Genomic DNA, 18,050 nt, shown 5'->3' with positions numbered 1-18,050 from the left:
GGCTGTCAGTTTTAACTCACATGGATTAAAAGATGCCATCCTCATACCTTTCTCAAATACTAAAGCCTACAAATCCGATCTATTCTTATTTTCCTCCTCTCTGTCATACATCTGAGATGTGAGGAAATAGGCAGATCCTCCTTTTCTGGAATTCTCTACCCTCCTGTCTGAACTCTTAAGAACTGCCTTTTCAAGTCTTTTAGTCAACTGAAATTTTCTCCTCACTTCTGATCTAAACAATGTCACCCATTTGCCCATGCTTGCATTTCTTTGTTGATCTAAGATTATAGTCTTGTTCATGGAACATTGAGATAACACCTACGTAGAGAAACAAATTATTAGCAATGCAGCACATCACAACTAATGTGAAGAGGGAAATAGGGACCGATATATGTTAAATGGATTTATAAACAGGAAAGTGAAAGAAAACTGAAAGACAACTTAAAACCAATAGTGAAAGGTATCTGTATGGTTCAGTGGTTCCCCACTAGTCTCTTATTGTTCTTGATTTAGTAGAAATTCAAATTTTTACAATTGTTATGCCGCAATCCCTCATTAATCACAGGCGATGTGTTCCAGAACCACACGCGAAATAGAAACGGTATATTTATTTATATACTTCATTAAGGTTTTATAAACCCTACCCGCATACTTTTACCTTTCCCATTTCCATATTAACCATTCCCAGTTTACATTCGTGAATAGGTGCATAGCATCTCAGGCAAGCGGTGCTGGTTCTCGTTTCAGAGTAAATACATGCATGTCTTACTTGAATTTATATTAATTTTGATTTAGAACATTTCTTTTTAGAATATTAGTAATATATTTTTATACCCTATGGGCTTTTTAATCTAAAAATTAATTATATATATTTTTCACTGATTAAATTTAGCAAAAAATCCGTTAAGCATTTTCCCCATTTATTTCTTATAAAAACCCACGAAAGGTGAAGCACAAGGGATTACTATATCCCAAACAGCTTGGCATCAGATCAAATTTTAACTCCCAAGATTATTCTTGTGACATGAGGTGCTTGTAAGTATTTGCACACCACTTGAAGACAACACAGATTTCTATCTATATTGAAATTTATTTTTCCTCTGATAAATGACAAATTACAACATCAATCTAAGGTCACATAAACCCACTTGTCTGTCCCACTAGATGCTGTTTGCAGGTTTGTGTCACGCTTGATCAACTGCTGCCTTTTAGGTATGGAACTAGCCATTCCCTGATTAAAAAAACAGGTTTGTTAAGAATTATGATGAAACTCTGGACAAGAACCCCAAGTCAATGAAATGACGTTGACAATGAACATTCTAACACTGACAACGTATAACAAGTTTAGCCCTCCAGTCAGTCATCTCAAAAGGAGAGGGTATAGGTGGTAGATAGCATGTATCTGAATTCAAACATCCCACTCCTTGATTAAAGGAAAAAAAAAAAAAGGATTAATTAAAAAGACACAAAGTAGAAAAGTCTCAGAGAGTTCCGCCATATAAGGACAGTACAACACTCAAAAGTGTTCAGTAGCTAGCAGCTGAAAACTATCCTCTTCTTGATGGAAAGTATTATGAAGTCACACAGCAGCTGATGATATGAACATGAAGCAAAAATGTGATGATCTTATGCACATAATCCAGGTCTTGATAGCAGCTCACTATGCACGTTCTCCTCTAATGCGGCGGGCCAGCTGGATGTCCTTGGGCATGATGGTGACACGTTTTGCATGAATGGCACACAAGTTTGTGTCCTCAAATAGACCCACAAGGTAAGCTTCACTGGCCTCCTGTCAACAGAAATCAGCAAGTTCTGAAAAAACAAATTAAGCTGAAACAATCTGCCAAATGATAGTATCTAAGGTCAAGGACTGTGCTACACAGATGAAGTGCTGGCAGTGATCTCTTTTCTCATCATTCTTTTGAGGCATGGGGCAGTAATGTCATGATTTAACACTGTAGTCTGCACTTTTATCCATGCTGCACAGCTGTTCTTTTAAAAATTCTTCTTCCTGTTTTTAGTCGCCCCCAGTGGAGCCACAATCTTTTAAAATTAGTACAATGGAACCTCAGTTAACGACCACAATCCCTTCTGGAAAGTTTGTCTGTATCCGAAACAATTTTCCCCAAAAGAAAAAAAAAAAAGGAAATAGATTAAATTGGTTCCCAGCCCCTGTTGACTCGCCAATATTTGAAAGTTACAGGCTATATAGGGTTTTTTTTTGAAATAAGAACAGTTATAAAACAATATAAATGAACACTGACATGTCACATTGTAAAATTGGGCCGGGGGGGGGGGGGGGGGAGATATTTCTCTTTTATGTCGCTTTGAGGTTGGAGGAAAAAACTTGTCCAGTGTCTGTTGCTTCTGCCTTTTTTGTAACACTTTTTGGTAATACATCACATTATCATTGAACATGTTTAAGCTCCTATTGCTTATCACAGTGGTTCTCAAAGTGTGGTCCGCGGCTGACAGTCGTCATATGTCAGTAAAGTGATGTTTAAATCGCCAGACAGGCTTGTAGAAAACTTCAGTTAAGTACGTAGTTTTATGTCAACTTATTACTATGCCACAAATGCTACAAGCTTTTTAGCATTGCATGAACCAGAATGGGTGAATTATTTCTTACAAGCTAATCAGTAGTATTTAATAGGGCTTCAAACCTGCAGAGCACCAATAGCTGCACTTTGGAATCTCAAGTCTGTCTTGAAGTCCTGTGCAATTTCACGAACCAAACGCTGGAAAGGGAGCTTGCGAATAAGTAGCTCAGTTGACTTCTGGTACCTTCTAATTTCACGCAGAGCCACAGTACCTGGCCTGTAACGGTGAGGCTTCTTAACACCACCAGTAGATGGTGCACTTTTACGTGCAGCCTTGGTGGCCAGCTGTTTTCGAGGTGCCTTACCACCAGTTGATTTACGAGCTGTCTGCTTAGTACGGGCCATTTTAATTTCTGAAACACAAAAATGCATAATATATGGTTTTTGCAATTTATCATAACACGCCGCTCCTGAACAGGATACGAATGTTGTAGGTGTTGATCACTAGAACAGTTTTTTTTTTCATAAACAGCAACTTTGTCTCACATTTTCTATCATTATCATTGTACAAGTTATCTGAAAGCTTTCGGACGAAACACAATAAGAGAAAACGTTGATGTCAGCGAACAACACATGGTCACTTTCCAAACTAGGTTAATAACGGTCAAAGGTTTTCGAACATGTACAGGATTTTAAAAAAAAAAATGTATTAGGTAAGCTCCATCAAATCTGTCTTCAAGTAATTTTGACAGCATGGTAATCCAAAATTTGCTTTCAAAAATCACACTTAAAAGAGACCAGACGAAATTATAATGCACGCCTCATCGCACTGGCGTTAGACACATAGTACTGTAGATCAGTTATTCATAGCACTGTGGTCTACACATTGTGATAACGTCACTGCGGGGCATGCCCAAACTCATGATGTTGCTTAAAATAGACGTTTCGAACAAAGAGCAATGTAAACATCTGATCGTACTTCATGCGCTTCAAAGTCGAAAAAAGTTAACGTACAACATAAATAAGTGTATTTCATACAAAGCAAAAATGTTACTCAGTCTCAACAAGAGAGCTACATCTCGCGCGGTCAAAATCAAAATAAGCGGTTAAAGTCAAAATATGTGAAAATGGCGGCTTGTTCGGCTTTCCCCATAGCGCTCAACGACACAAGAGATAAGTTTTGAAATTCGCAGTTTATAAGCAAAAGAAGCCACCTGAGAAAAACTGGAGTCATTAATATACTTTTACAACTTGTAATTTATCGATAAAGTAATCTAACCTCTTCACTCTGAGCCGATATCTCAGGAACTGCGTTCACAATTTGCCGCAAAATTCGCAACGCACTGTGGTAATGAATACATTAACATTGGTGATGTCACTGAAACGCTCGTTTTAACTGGTTGAAAAAGCTAGCTTTTGATTGGCTACTTTTGGAGTGATACCATTGGATAAGGTTGGGATAAAGAGGATCTACGATTGGTTTTATTTGGAATCGTGTCATTGGTTGATCTTTACTACCACAGAGATAGTTGCGAAGATTTTAAAGACTGCTGTGAATGTGGGCGATCTGTTGATGGTAGAAGAAAAGTTTAATAATCTAGCAATGGAAAGCTGTACCAAAATAAATATAAATATCAAAGATACAGGCTGCGTCGGAGAGATCGAGGAACTCGGCGAGTGAGAATCGTTGCGCTGAGTTATTTCAAGGTCCGGTAGCATGGTGCCTATGTTAGAGGGAATTAATCGCATATTACTCTGCATGTTAGTAAAATGAGTGTTTTCCCTTGTTTTGCTATTCCACTTTGTTGATCGAGTAAATCCGATTTTACCAAAAGTAACTTGGTTGATTTCCATATTTAATTATTATGTTCTAATAAATGCGATTTATCTCCTTATGATCTTGACCCAGTCTGAAATAACTGATCAAATAATTCACCGACAAGTCAGTCATTCGCTCCTTGGCTGGTACCTGTCGTTGGCGACAGGTAAGGTTCCGGGGGCCCTGTAGTGTCACTACTGCAGTGAGAGGCTCAGGGTTCAGATCTCGTCTCGGGACACTCTCTGCGTGTGACATCTGTTCGCAGGGCTGGGCGTCGGGGTGGGGATAGGGTTCTCCGGGTACTTCGTTTCCCCCGCTCCCTCTCCCTGGATAGTCTTCGACACTGTGTCGTGCCGTCACATGGAAGATCAGCGTAAGCTTGACTGTTACAAGTAGAGAGGCTCCTGGTGTGCCATGAGTGCGGTAACTGTGCTTCGTAAAAAGGCATTGGTTTTATGTCCTTTTTAAGATCTGGAGCAACCTCCTCAGGCACTTGCTCTTGAATGCCTGGATTCTTGTCATCTTATCGGCAAGCAGAGTCCACATTTCACATCCTTAGAACAGCATTGGTGCTACAAGGAACTTGGCTGACCATACTTTGCGTACAGTTTATAGAAAATACCCAAAGAGTTTGGCTGCATGCTTACTGACCCGCCGAACCTGAAATTCCAGCTGTCTGCAGCCTATGAACATGGCTTGCAAATTACTTCAGTCATGCTATTAAATAATCTTTTGTCCGCATGAGATGACGATATTTTTCTACACGAACTGCTGTTTGCCCCTCGAAAAGGAGTACGTGGTCAAAGGAATGGAATTATTCGGTTGCTCGCCCCTGTGCACTATTACTTAACATTCTAAACACATTATGCGGCGAGGTCCGGACTAGAAAATAAAACCTCCACACGTGCATTCACTTAAGCAGGAGGGCAATTAATGAGCCGACTTTAACGTGCGGATAAAGCTATGGAGAGCTATGAGTTATAGATTATAGCTAAAATATTGCAAATGCATCACGTACATGATATTAAAAAATACTTTCGAGCCACACACACATAAAACTTCCCGATGCAAGGCATGTAGCACTCGTGGTTAAATGAAAAGAAAAGGGAAAAAAAACTCAAACGAAAAAGCACATTATGAAATAATAAAACAACTGTGAAGAAATGCCACTTACGAAGCAATGATTCGTGATTAATTAATCATCATCGTAAGGTGTGTTGATGACAACGTTGACATACGGTCCAGCAGTGCTGACGCCACGACAAAATAATTAGGTTGCATTGACGAGACCTTTAGAAGGGTTTCTGTCACGTGGCATCGTTTCATTTTGACGAGAAAGAAGATAATACATGAAATGACGGGAAAGAAGCCGCGAGAAAGATAAGTGCACGGTGTCAGCATTTTTACCTGAGTCTGTCCAGGAAAGAAGCGGCGGCAAACTGAATTATGAAATGACTGCTGTTTCACAGACTGCACATGTTTGCTGAATGCAGCATTTTGCAGCATGACAAAGTGAACAGAGCAAACAACTAGGTTTAAAAAAATTAAGTATTTTAATTGAGAACGTGCACATTGATGCAAGACACAAAAGGGTAGAGTCATCAACAAGCTGATGCCCTGTGCAGTAGCCTTCAAGCTTTTTGGTCGAAAAGCTATTCACTTCGAGTTCGCCACTTTGTTTATTCACTGCCTTATCCTTAAGAATTTTTTTTTTTAAACTGGAGTAAACATATATATGTATTCGAATTTATCCCTGTTTGGCAAGGGTTTTTTTTAAACACGAATTCCATTCGACAACAAGTGATTATATTTTATTTTACATAATTCGATAATATTGCGTGAATGATATTAAAATATGTCAGTGTGTCAGGTTATGAAGGTCCATTGTTTGTTTGTGGTCTGTGAATCAGCTCATTACGAAGTCTTCAATGGACGTCCCATCTGTGGTGGGTGAGGACGACGTCAGAAGTGATCGACCAATCAGCAAGACGACCGTTGGTTGTGTATCCAAGCGTAGCCGGCGGGTCCAGCTATAATGGAGTAAAGCCGGTCAAATCCACCTCCACCTACTGCAATTCCTACAACTCTTTATTTGATTGATCGAACTGATTGAGGAGAAACGTCCTTCTTTTCCCTTTTCTTCCCCTCCATCTCCACGTCCCCCAACAGGACTTACAGTTTTTGCAGACAACAGGGGAAAAGCATTTTAAAGTTAGAAGAGTTGCGGAAGAGCCCGATGATGTCTGAACAGCCGACTGCTTTTAGTCTGCTTGTCAGAATCTAGCATGAAGGAATCGTCCCAGACGATGTGAAAACCAGTTCCTGCTCTGGCTGTTCGTCACATGCGTCAGAAACTCAGTGCTGTAGGTTGAGTAAAGACTAGATTGCAAGGTGTCCGACGACTTTCAGGCAAAACCCAGTATGTTCTTCTGCATCATGCTAGTCTTGCTCCAAATCAGAGCCACTCAGTCGGCCATCCAGAACTTTCGCTTCCAAAAATCCAGCGATTGTAGAGGGATGGCTTTGGCAGCAGTTGACAGGTATCAGACAATCAGAGCCCGAGGTATTGTGGAGTGTGTCAACTTCTGTGGACTTGACTCTAGGTGTCTTTCCGTTGTATTTGACACCAGTACTCTCCAGTGCTGCCTCGGAGCAGTCAAGGCTCATCAGAACTGCTCCAATATGGAGCCAGCCTCAGAAGAAGAAGTCCACTTAGAACTGGTGAGTATAAATCAGCGTGAATTTATTTTTCATAATTTATTTGTGTTATGTTTAGATAAAAGTATGTGGTTTACTTGAACAAACATGATGCATAAATTTTATGGCAAATTATACTCATTTTTTCCATAAATACCAGAGGTATATTTATCAACTGAAAATTATTAGGAAGGATTCATTTATTCAATCTTCACTGTTATTTTATTTTAAGGGAAAAATAGACAAGTAAGTTTGTAGTGTCATCTTGATTGTTGATAGCGAACATGCAGCCGACCAATGGATTCCATAGCGTGGGTTTAGCAAAAATTTAATAAACAACTCATGTAGTGGTACACATAATTCTGGCTCAGCATCAGTCAGTGAGAACGATGTTGGCAGATCCGTGCACAGCATTTACCCCATGTTGTACATACCTGTACTTTAATGTGGGTGGGATAGTCTTTACAACGAAGTGAGAATAGGCATCTGAAAAGCTAATTGTTCTCGGGTGGATCTTTAAATGCATTTCGCGAGAACCAGCTGTAAATACCGCTGAACACGGAGACCCGCACATCGCAAGCACCCGCCATCCAGCTGCACAGCTGTGTAAATATGGCGGGCACGTGGGAGGAAACAAATTAATCAAACGCTGACTGGACATACAAGCTTTCCCGTTTCACCAGCTCCAGCATCAGAAGAGCTGTTTGCAGCGAGCACACAAGAACACACGAGCAGACTGGCCAGGGGTTGCACAAGTTCTTTGCGAGCAAAAGGCCACAAAGACTGAGAACCAAACTAAAGTGATGCGGCACACCTGATTATTTTATCTACATGCAGCGCAACACGGAGGACATACCTCGCTGACTGCAGTGTACCCACCAGCAGGCAAGAATTCTAGATAGTCAGTCCATAAAACAAACCCTTGGTCTAAAAGTTTACTCCAAGAAAAAGAAACTGAAATAAATTTGTCTAATCTTGTTCTTCCTTAAACAAGAAGGAAATCTATTTGTACAAAATGGACACAACACTCACAAAAATGTAAACAATGATTGCACTGGTCAACACTGAAATTATTACTGACTTTAACAAGTTCTAATGTGCAGTATCTCGGTGTGCTGAACACGAATATGAACAATCTTTTATCTCATGCCATATCTCCCTTTTTTCATTTGCGTGTTCTAGTTTCATAAAGACGAATTAATAATACCGAAGAATGTACTGGCACTTTCTAGTTTGAACATTCATTTTATCTCCTTGTCGTCGATCGACAAAAGAAACATTAAAAAAAAAAAACTCTCCCTTGAAGTGCGCATGATTGGGTAAACGAATCACGAAGGTACATTCTCCAGTTTTTTTCTGGACATGTATATTGTTATTTACAAGGAAGACGTCATTGAATGCTACAACGGACGCGATTGATAAACAAAAGGAACACTTTCATTTTGTATTGTTGATTAAGTTTGATTTGCGTGTCACGGTGGTTCCAGACGTTTTCTAGACCCCGATGAAGGTGTCACACGCTACATCATAAAACCTTGTTTAAATTGGGAGAAACATTGTTTCAAAAATATAATCCACAAAATGAACAATGTATAAACAAAAAATAAAAATAATAGCAAAGCTGCCATAAAAATCAATTGCGATGTAAAAATATTAACCTTAACAAGATTCTTTCTGCGAAACAAGATGGCTCTATGGGGGAGCCCAATGCCCGAAAATTGGTGATCAGTTACAAAAGCGATATATTGCTGAACAGTAAATCGAGATTGAAGGAGAAATGTGATGTGTTTCAGACCATACACTATGGACTATGTCTTGTGGTGTTTCAGATAAAGCCATGCACCAACTACGGTGTGTCCAGCACTGACGAGCGATGTGATTGTCTCACCCTCGCCGACTGTCCAACACTAGCACGAGGTAAAGGCACCCTCCCAGTCATTACAGTACAAGACTGTGGACATTGTTACAATGTCCTCTTTGCCGACTCATGAATGTCGTAATACAAACCTCAATCCTATTTAAATTGATTTATTTCGTAAATGTTATTACGAAGAATATCTGGGTGGAAAATTAAGTCAAACCTCATTACTTTGTTTTAGTATTGCCGTAGACCTCCAAGTGAAATAAAAAAATTTAAAATAAATGGTTAAGACGCAAACAAACAAACAAACTTATACACCATTGCTCTGATTTTACCATTGCTGCAGACTGTACGGACGGGTATAACAAGGGCTGGTTTCGAGAATCAGGAGTCTACACCATCCAGCCCGTCATGGCACCAGCTCCGTTCCAGGTGCATTGTTCCATGATGGACTCTCAGGTGCGCACCTTTGTGGTTCGACGCGAGGAGCGACAGTTGGACTTCAACCGCACGTGGGAGGAGTATCGAGACGGCTTCGGCTCCCTGGCGGCCGACCACTGGCTGGGGCTGGACAAGCTGTACCTGCTGACCTCCAGCCGAGCGTACGAACTGCGCTTTCGGGTGAGACTGGAGAACGGGTCGGTGTACTATCACTTCTACAAGGACTTCGTCGTTCGCGACCAGTCCGCCGGCTACAGCTTCATACTGGGCATCACCGACGACATGGACAGGGAGCTGGGCGACTGCCTGACACCGCTGATGGGGGCTTCCTTCAGCACCTACGACAACGACAGTGATGGCGATGACACCACCAACTGCGCACAGCGACACGGCGCCGGCTGGTGGTTCCTGGGCGCCAACTGCTCCTCGTGCAATCCGCTCGGGCCGTTCATGAATGACACGCGACTGGGGGTTGAGGCGGAGGCCTTCTGGACCGACAAGATGGGGGACATGGTGCCCTTCACGCTGTATGGATACCTTGTGCCGCTGTAGTGGAAGAAATCTGCATTTCCAGTCCCTGTTGCCGCGCTTTAGTATCCAGTGGACGGGGAGAGAGAGGACAAATGACAAATCTTTCTTTCTTACGAGGGTGATAAAATAAACTATAAATAGAAAAGTGAAGAAGTGTTTGATTCTCGAAAGGAGACCATCACATATTGTTATCAATAGTCACATCTAGAAGTCCGTGTCGTCTTTTATTGGTTGAGTATTTAGATTATCTGTGGTTGTTTTTTTTTTTTTTTTTTTTTTGTAATGGGTCAGGTAGGTTTTGTCTTTTCTGCCGTGGTGTTACGCGCGAATTCTGTTTTCTAAGGATTGATGCCATATTGTTCAATCCTGTCCAAGACTAAAGCTCATCAGCATCCTGTTGTAGCAGAGACGCAAGTGGCTCAGTCTGTGATGTACATGAATTGTTATGTCACCGGCTGGGATACTTGAAGATCATTAATGAAAAAACAGAATAAAAGAGGACTAACCCTTCTGGAACACCACGTTTTACTTATGGATCAGTATTTGGGAGGAGAAAAAGAGAATAGAAAGAAAGCGAGAGAGAGAGAGACGTGGAGAGATTGAGACACCGAGAGATAGCATAGCAACGAGAGAGAGATGCGGATGAATGGTCGGACGAAGACTTTGTACATTGTTCACACCAATGAGAAGCATGAAGTAACAAAAGTAACATCGGCATCGCCTACCCGAATGGAGACAGACAGTGAAGTATAAACTTTAAATTTCTTCTAAATTTACTTTTAAAATGAGGTTTTTAGCATGAACTTCACGTTTCACTATCAACACTAAAAAGAAAAACAGACGATGTGAGCTCTCGTGTTGACGGAGGTGTTTTATTCTCGAGCATTATGGTATGTAAAAAATTCGTTATCTTTTAATTTGAGAAAGTCAAGTTCTACCACCACTAATAATAATAAGTTAGAATAAGTATCTAATTGACATTAAAAAAATGTCAGGGTTAGGGGGTCAGGGTTCAAAGGACTCGCTGAGACCTGACAGTTGACCTCTTTGAGCGACGTCATGTGTTGCCAAGAGAACTTTTTCTGTACGGTCACTGGTCACATGGTCTGCAAATAAAACGAGATCTTTAGGGGCGTCAGGCGTCCCTTGTCGCTTGTCCAGAACGCCTCGTTGTCGCCACCCAGCCCTTGCTGCCCCAGCAGCCCTGTGGGGTTGCACGTGCTGCATGTGATGCTGCGGAACCACCATCCACCCGAGCGCTGCGCCGCGCAGTTGATGGCGTCTTCGCCGTCGTGGTCGCTGTCGTGAGTGCTGAAGGAAGAACCGTTGAGAGGTTGCAGGCAGTTGCCGAGGTCGTCGGTCGACGAGAAGGGGCCGACAGATAGGCGGAAGTAGTTGCTTTCGTCCGCCACCGCAAAATTGTTGTAGGTTTGATAGAGGGTGGTGCTGTTCTTGAGTTTGACCCCCACCCGTAATGAGTAAGCTTTGCTGGTAGTTAGCAAGTGGATCTGGAATAATAATAAAGATGAGGATGAAATGTTACAGGATAGGCAACCATGAGAAAGCCATAATTTAGTTTGTGTAACTGTCGGTGAGGTAGATAAAGGGGGTTAAAAAAAAAACAGAAGAAAAGAAAACATCGTTATCAATTTTGCGTAGATGACATTTGTTTTCTTTTATGTAAAAACAAAGAACTCACAAAACACACAACTTGTCTGTTGCATGTGCGATAACAAAACAGGTGTATTGAAAAATCAAAAGATAATTTATTACGTTTAAATAACTGAAATAAAACCTCAAACCATCACTAAGATATTAATACTGTACACCTCCTGAGCCTCATTTCCTTCTTCATCAACTCTCTCGCTCGTTCTCATCCTCACTGTCTTCATAGCCCTTATCATCCCCAGTCTCTCCCGTTCTCATCCCTTGATGCTGGACATTTACTTTTTGAAGGCCCAGCCAGTAGTCGCCGGCTAGAGAACCGAACCCGTCTCGGTAGGCTGCCCAGGTGAGGTTGAAGCTGAAGTTGGGGCTGTACCGCTCCATGATCCAGGTGCGGGCCTTGCTCTTGAAGCTGCAGTAGACGGGGAAAGACTCCCAAGCCTGCAGCGGGAAGATGGAGTAAACTCCGTCGGCTGTCACCCCTGTCGTCCTCAGGTCTTCGCAGTCTGTTTGAAAATAATAATAATAATAATAATAATAATAATAATAATAATAACAACAACAACAACAACAACAACAACAACAATCATCGTGTCGTCGTCGTCGTCATGGCTGTCGTATAGTCGGCGCTGAACTTACCCCCAATATAGGCGGTGCACGGATTCCCACGGTAGCCAGGGGCACATTCACACGTTGCTCCCTGTAACACCTGGTTCGCTCCGCACACCTGTGGTTGCTCAGCTGGGGATCTACCTGCAGAGACAGACAGGTACAGGTGAGTGAAGAGGCCGTCATTTGACATAAGACTCGGATCTTTGTCTCTGCCGGTTGTGACTGTTACATGCAGGCTTTCATCAGCCCCTGTCCGCCTCTGGTTTAGAGATTTGCAAGTCGTTTCAGGAATCAGATTTCTGCTTGTGCCTCCCAGAGCATACACCTATATCCTCATTGTTATTTTCTTCACTTTGACAGTCACCAGGGAGTGGACGTGTTCGTGTTCACAGTCACAAGGGGCGAATCGTCTTTGCGTTCACAGTCACAGAGACTGATGCGTTCATGTTCAGAATCACAAGGGACTGGCTGCGTTCGTGTTCACAGTCACTAACCGATGGCATATTGATGTTAGTGCTGAGTAGCCTGTTAACCGTTAGGGACATGAGCCCTCTCACATCCATCCCAACCTCACCCCTGACAATCTCCACATCCCGTACATCCTTAAGGCGGCTACATAAATTATCGTCTTCGTTTACACACATTGCAATGACTCATTTAAAAATTAAAAAGGGCTTACAAAAACAAATACAATTTCAATGGCAATAAAAATTATGCTATCAGCAATTATATATAAGAAGCATTTTATTTAGGGTAGGTTGGCATTAAACCCATCAAGTTAACTCACAAAACTCACAGTCTGGTAATGCGTCATTCCGCTGGTAGCCAGCTCCATGTTGGAGCAATCGCTGTTGGCAATGACGTTGCCCAGGTGACACCAGGCGGCACTGGCATCGAAGACCACGGCCTGGCACCCGGGGTCAGCCCCGCAAAAGGTGGCGCACTCCAGAACGCTCCGGGCAGGCGCAGATCGGTATCGATGGTGAGCACCCAGCACCCGACCACCGCAGTAGTTCACCCGAGCCAGACGCTTCTCGGCCGTGGCCGTGTGCTTCTGGGGTTCCAGTCCCAGCAGCATGAGACAGACTTGCAGGTAGAGATGAAGTGACCGAAACATAGTGCGGCTCATGAGCGGCATCACTACACAGGGTCTCCGACAGGTGAGACCTCCCAGCGACCGTTTCTTCATACCTCTGACCGTGTGAGACGGCTGAAAGGTTATAACCTGTCTGGTGGTCATGGTGAGAACGATGTAGACCACCCATCCTTTTACCCACCCGTTTCCCAGCCCCTGAAACCTGAGCGCGAGGCTGTCATTAGTAGTCTCGAGATGCAAGCTAAGTCAAAGTCGATTCAAAGAACACAAAAGCAAGAAGTAACGACAAGACCACTCTAAGGAAAAGCATTCTACGAAAACCTGTGTTGAGACTAGTCAGCTCCAGAGCAGCGGGGTAGTCACGCCAACCTGGAATTAATTAGAAACCAAATACTTTCAGCTTCAACCAAGCGTCAAGACCCATTCTTTCAGTGAATGTTTACATTTTATTGGTGTTCCACCGGTAGGGAGGGTCAACTAAGAAACCTTTACAAATTTAGTGAGGCAGGCAGTAATTAACGAAGATCATAACTTGAAATTCATGAGCTTTGATTGTCCTTCCACATCTTATGGCTGCTTGGGGAACCATCTTCAGCGATCATTTGCTTGGACGAAAGAAAGCGCGAGTGAGAGAAAGAGAGAAAGAGAGAAAGAGAGAAAGAGAGAAAGAGAGAAAGAGAGAAAGAGAGAAAGAGAGAAAGAGAGAAAGAGAGAACTTGACACTGGCACTGAAGTCCTTGGACATGATCTGTAAAGAAAATCATGAAAGTGTTTTGATAGCATTCCACCTCAGTTGCTGTCTAACGCTTAAATTGAAAATTGCTTGTTTAGTGAATTACATTGTCATGAGAACAACCGGAAAAGCTGAACAGCTTGACGAAAATACAAGCTTTGATTGAACCATGATCATAAGTGGTTTTAATAAACAATAAATTACTTGTCCTTCTCTTTCAACGATTTACGTTTGTGTGTGAAAGAAAGAGAGAGAAAGAGAGAGAGACTGACTGTCCAGAAATTGTTATTATTTTTTTTTTGTTTGTTTGTTTGTTTTAAAGAGCATCCTGTATGAGAAATAGTCTGTAGCACAGCAACACCAAAATAAAAAATTGCTGGCGGATGCTGACAGCAACTTAAAAAGTCGTTCTTGAGAAAATGAAATATTGGATTCATACCCTCGCTGCATTTTATATCAAGAAGGCAGGGAAGTAATACTACTGCAATCAATTCTTCTTTTATTTGCATTTACTCAACACGGAAACACAAGCCAATAAGTTGGACTCCCCATCCTTACAGAGTCAGAATAAGGTTTTTTAATTGGCATGTTTCCTGTTGTCATCTCTTGGCGAAATCATCAAATGAAGCACTATTATAATCGAATACAAAGTCTGTAAAAATTTGTGTTCTCGCATGCTTGGTGCGTGCATCTTCAAAGAAAATGCTCTGCATAAAAGAAAGCAATGATCTGCACGTGTCAATATTGCACATGTTTGCTCATATTACCATTTTGACCCTAGCCTTTTCTTTAAAAGCTGGGATCTCATTCACACCCCTTCTGATTCGCGAAGAAAATGACTAGAGACAATCAAAGTTAGTGGGGTGGGCACCACACAGCGCAGGTAAAAATATTCCCGTCAGTTCCACGGGCAAACAAACGAAAAGTCCAATCGATGTGTAAAACGATGCAAAGCCTTAGAAAGTGCTGGCAATGTCCCCAACCCCAGACTACAGACCACAATAATCATTTACGTTTGAAAGAGGCTGCTTTTTGCTTTTTGCTGTTTATTTCTGCTGTTGCCATGCAGACTGGATCACTCACCATGAGCGGGATGCAGACTGCGTTTTGCTGAAGACACTCGCCAAGGCGCTGCGAGTACTGGAGGCAGCAGCAGCAACATTGATGCTTCAGAACTGGAGATGTTCTGAAGTGATTTTGTCTTAGAAGAAAACAAATTAAACATTTTCTAAAAAACCAGGACAACATAGAGAAAAAAATGGTGTATTTTGTGTTGGTGGCTATGGTCCTGTTGTCGGCGCTGACCTCAACACGAGTGCAAGGGGCTGTGTCCAGCGGGGTCGTCGACCAGAGGGGCAAACATTTCGTCACTTCGTCACGGTGTCCAGGCCGGGTGCTGAGTCCAGTTCACAGCTACTTCACTGGGGTGGTTCACAGTGCCCTGCAGTGTGTGTTGCTCTGTGCCCGCAATGTCAGCTGCCTGTCGGCAGTGCACGACCCCCAGAGGTCCTCCTGCCGCCTGGGTCCTGCAGACTGCCAGACTGGACTGCGCCAACATGGAGGCAGCATCGTCAGGCAGCAAACATTTCGAACCTGTGAGTTTGATACTGATGTCTTTATACAACAATTTATGTTTTTAAAAACTTGGTGTTCAGCCCTGGTGCTGTACGCTGCCATACACAATGCACTATGCTACAACATTAGTCTGGTCTGGCTTGCCTAGACAGAACACTACTTTTTGTTCAGATTTTTGTAAATGTCATCTTATAATAAGCTAAAACTCACTCATTTCAAAATAATGTTACAAATAGGTAACAGACATTGTGCGTATTGATGGCTAGAACTTGATTAACTTGGGGAATATCTGCCACGAAGCGGAGGAGAACAAGATGTGGTTGTTATCTTGCGCAGGTGCTGGGCGTTCAATGATCACGTGACCTGAGTCAATATATTTGAGAATCAACTAGAACCGTGCAATTTACCTCTCCTTCATGGGTCAAGTAGTTGACAACTGGGATCTTGCCCTACCATTCTTGCCCTTTGCCAGCCAGATCAGACTAGACAAAACCAGACCTACATTATCTAATCTCACAAAATAAATAAACAAAATCAAAACACCCATACTAACCAGACCAGCTCGGACAAAATCAGAACATTCATGCTTACCAGAAAAACTTAATCTTTGTTTTAGCATTAAGATGACTCGTCGGTATGTTGTTGTCGTCAGAGTCCAGTCTGCACAGGTGAGTTTCAAACTCTGGGACCCACCGGGACCTGCGTGTGCATTGATGGTTACAGGGACAAACCTTGCACACCATATATCGGAGGTGAGTGGTCTTTGTTGCCATCCTCTTACAATTTACTCGAGTTCGGATCCAGAAAAAAGACATCTGAAATTCCATTCAGTGACAAGACGAAAAAAAAGGGTTGAAAGTAACCCAAGTGTTTTTAATAATTGAGTTAAATATATTATAAGATAGTAATTCTTCATCCCCCCCCAAACAAAAAACAAAAACAAAAACAAACAACAAAAAAAAACCAACAAAAAAAAAACCAACAAAAAACCAAACAACAAAAATAACCATATGTTAACTATACTGATAACTGCCATGCAGTGTAAGCTTTCTCTGCAGACTGCACGGATGCCTACAACAGAGGTTTGTACAACGATACCATGGTGGTGGAGGTGTACCCGCTGCTGGCACAACAGCCGTTCCGTGTGAACTGCAAAATGAAAAGCAATGTGCGTACCTACATCATGGACCACAATTCTGATGCACTGCTGAACTTCAACCGGAGTTTCAACGTGATTACAAGCTGGGGTTCGGAGACCTGTCCGCCGACCATTGGCTGGGGCTGGAGAAGGTAAGTGGCTTAAAGAAGTCATTCAAACGCCATGGTGAGTCAGAACCAAAATAAATAAATAACAAACATGTGACACTTGCCGCAGATTTACCAGCTGACGAACAGCAAGACGTACGAGCTGCGGGTCACGGCCACCCTGCAGAACAAGAGCACCGTCTTCCAGCAGTACCAGGAGTTCAACATCTCCGACGCCGCCAGCGGCTACCGGCTTTACTTCAACCGCAACGTCAGCACCTACCTGCTGGGCGACTGCTTCACGCCGCTGCTCGGCGCCCCCTTCAGCGCCCACGACAACGACAACGACGGCGACGCCAGCGTCAACTGCGCCCTGCAGCACGCCGCCGGCTTCTGGTTCGTGGCCGCAACTGCTCCACGTGCAACCCCATGGGTCCGCTACCTCAGCCAACCACCGGGGTAAGGCTGGGCGTGCCTAACGAGGCTTTCTGGACCAACAACTTGGGGAAGGCGGCCGTCTTCAGGTTGAACATGTTTCTGGTGGTCCTCTAGAAGTTGAGATGCGGCACTTCCTTCATCAACCCTGTGGGTAGGTGCACGCAAAATTCATTGCTGTTGTCAAGATTTGAAGCTCCATTCTGGTCCACGTACCGACTGCTAATGCCAGTTTGGCTTAGTCATACCCGTGTGGATTTTCTGATAAAAGGATAAAAAGGAAAAGAAAATGCAATGGTATTTGTTTGCGACGGCTGATTGTTAGAAACAGGATTGGTTTGGTAGCAAAGCCTTCAATTCAAGAAGAGCTGTGAAAGGTAGTGGACGACACACAACTACAGCATGGAACTGAAGGTGATACCTTTGACCTGGACTACATTAAAAAAAAATCCACTGGTGTTTGCAAAGCCCTTGTAACTAGAATGGCAATAGTCCGAGTTCTTGCAAGAATAATTCATCTTAATATGTTAGGAGGTAATCCCAGTAGGGTCCTTGCAAAGTTGGAGTGGTTGAATACAGAAGTAATTTTTCTGTCTGTATTTTGCTCGTTAATACCTGTGTAAGACACGTGACTTTTTGTGCATCTTTTGTGTCCCTCGGTGGGATGTAGCATGTAGGTGTTCAGAGTCAAGTGGCGAATGGGTGTTCTAGAGAATCTAGATGATTCCTTATATAATCATAATAAAATGAAAGCTTAAAAAGTAGGCTAAAAGGGCAATGGGCAAACAGAACACTACATT

The 18,050-nt window shown here is 42.7% G+C and overlaps 5 protein-coding genes across 5 annotated transcripts; 3 read left to right on the top strand and 2 right to left on the bottom strand.

Annotated features, from left to right (window-relative positions):
- Positions 1 to 1,070: 1,070 nt before the first annotated feature.
- LOC112569054 (histone H3.3) lies at positions 1,071 to 3,955 on the bottom strand. The gene is made up of 3 exons (XM_025246703.1): positions 3,820 to 3,955; positions 2,664 to 2,953; positions 1,071 to 1,789 (listed from the first exon to the last, which is right to left on the bottom strand). Exons 2-3 carry the CDS (start codon positions 2,943 to 2,945, stop codon positions 1,661 to 1,663), a joined length of 411 nt encoding a protein of 136 aa, XP_025102488.1. The 5' UTR covers positions 2,946 to 2,953; positions 3,820 to 3,955; the 3' UTR covers positions 1,071 to 1,660.
- Positions 3,956 to 6,230: 2,275 nt separating this feature from the next.
- LOC112561530 lies at positions 6,231 to 9,047 on the top strand. Its single transcript, XM_025234088.1, has 2 exons — positions 6,231 to 7,080; positions 8,886 to 9,047. The coding sequence occupies exons 1-2, from the start codon at positions 6,781 to 6,783 to the stop codon at positions 9,045 to 9,047; spliced, it is 462 nt and encodes a 153-aa protein (XP_025089873.1). The 5' UTR covers positions 6,231 to 6,780.
- A 220-nt stretch (positions 9,048 to 9,267) lies between these two features.
- Positions 9,268 to 10,457, top strand: LOC112567258 (fibrinogen C domain-containing protein 1-like). Its single transcript, XM_025243883.1, has one exon. The coding sequence runs from the start codon at positions 9,329 to 9,331 to the stop codon at positions 9,908 to 9,910; it is 582 nt and encodes a 193-aa protein (XP_025099668.1). The 5' UTR covers positions 9,268 to 9,328; the 3' UTR covers positions 9,911 to 10,457.
- A 9-nt stretch (positions 10,458 to 10,466) lies between these two features.
- On the bottom strand, positions 10,467 to 13,304 carry LOC112561521 (microfibril-associated glycoprotein 4-like). The gene is made up of 4 exons (XM_025234075.1): positions 12,963 to 13,304; positions 12,194 to 12,425; positions 11,837 to 12,060; positions 10,467 to 11,397 (listed from the first exon to the last, which is right to left on the bottom strand). The coding sequence occupies exons 1-4, from the start codon at positions 13,302 to 13,304 to the stop codon at positions 10,987 to 10,989; spliced, it is 1,209 nt and encodes a 402-aa protein (XP_025089860.1). The 3' UTR covers positions 10,467 to 10,986.
- A 1,676-nt stretch (positions 13,305 to 14,980) lies between these two features.
- LOC112567022 lies at positions 14,981 to 17,678 on the top strand. Its single transcript, XM_025243461.1, has 4 exons — positions 14,981 to 15,590; positions 16,223 to 16,322; positions 16,629 to 16,860; positions 16,946 to 17,678. Exons 1-4 carry the CDS (start codon positions 15,465 to 15,467, stop codon positions 16,956 to 16,958), a joined length of 471 nt encoding a protein of 156 aa, XP_025099246.1. The 5' UTR covers positions 14,981 to 15,464; the 3' UTR covers positions 16,959 to 17,678.
- The last annotated feature ends 372 nt before the right edge of the window (positions 17,679 to 18,050 follow it).

The sequence above is a fragment of the Pomacea canaliculata genome, linkage group LG1 (genome assembly GCF_003073045.1).
Source record: "Pomacea canaliculata isolate SZHN2017 linkage group LG1, ASM307304v1, whole genome shotgun sequence".
In the NCBI taxonomy this organism is placed as follows: Eukaryota; Metazoa; Mollusca; class Gastropoda; order Architaenioglossa; family Ampullariidae; genus Pomacea; species Pomacea canaliculata.
This window is presented reverse-complemented; position numbering and strand designations above follow the sequence as displayed.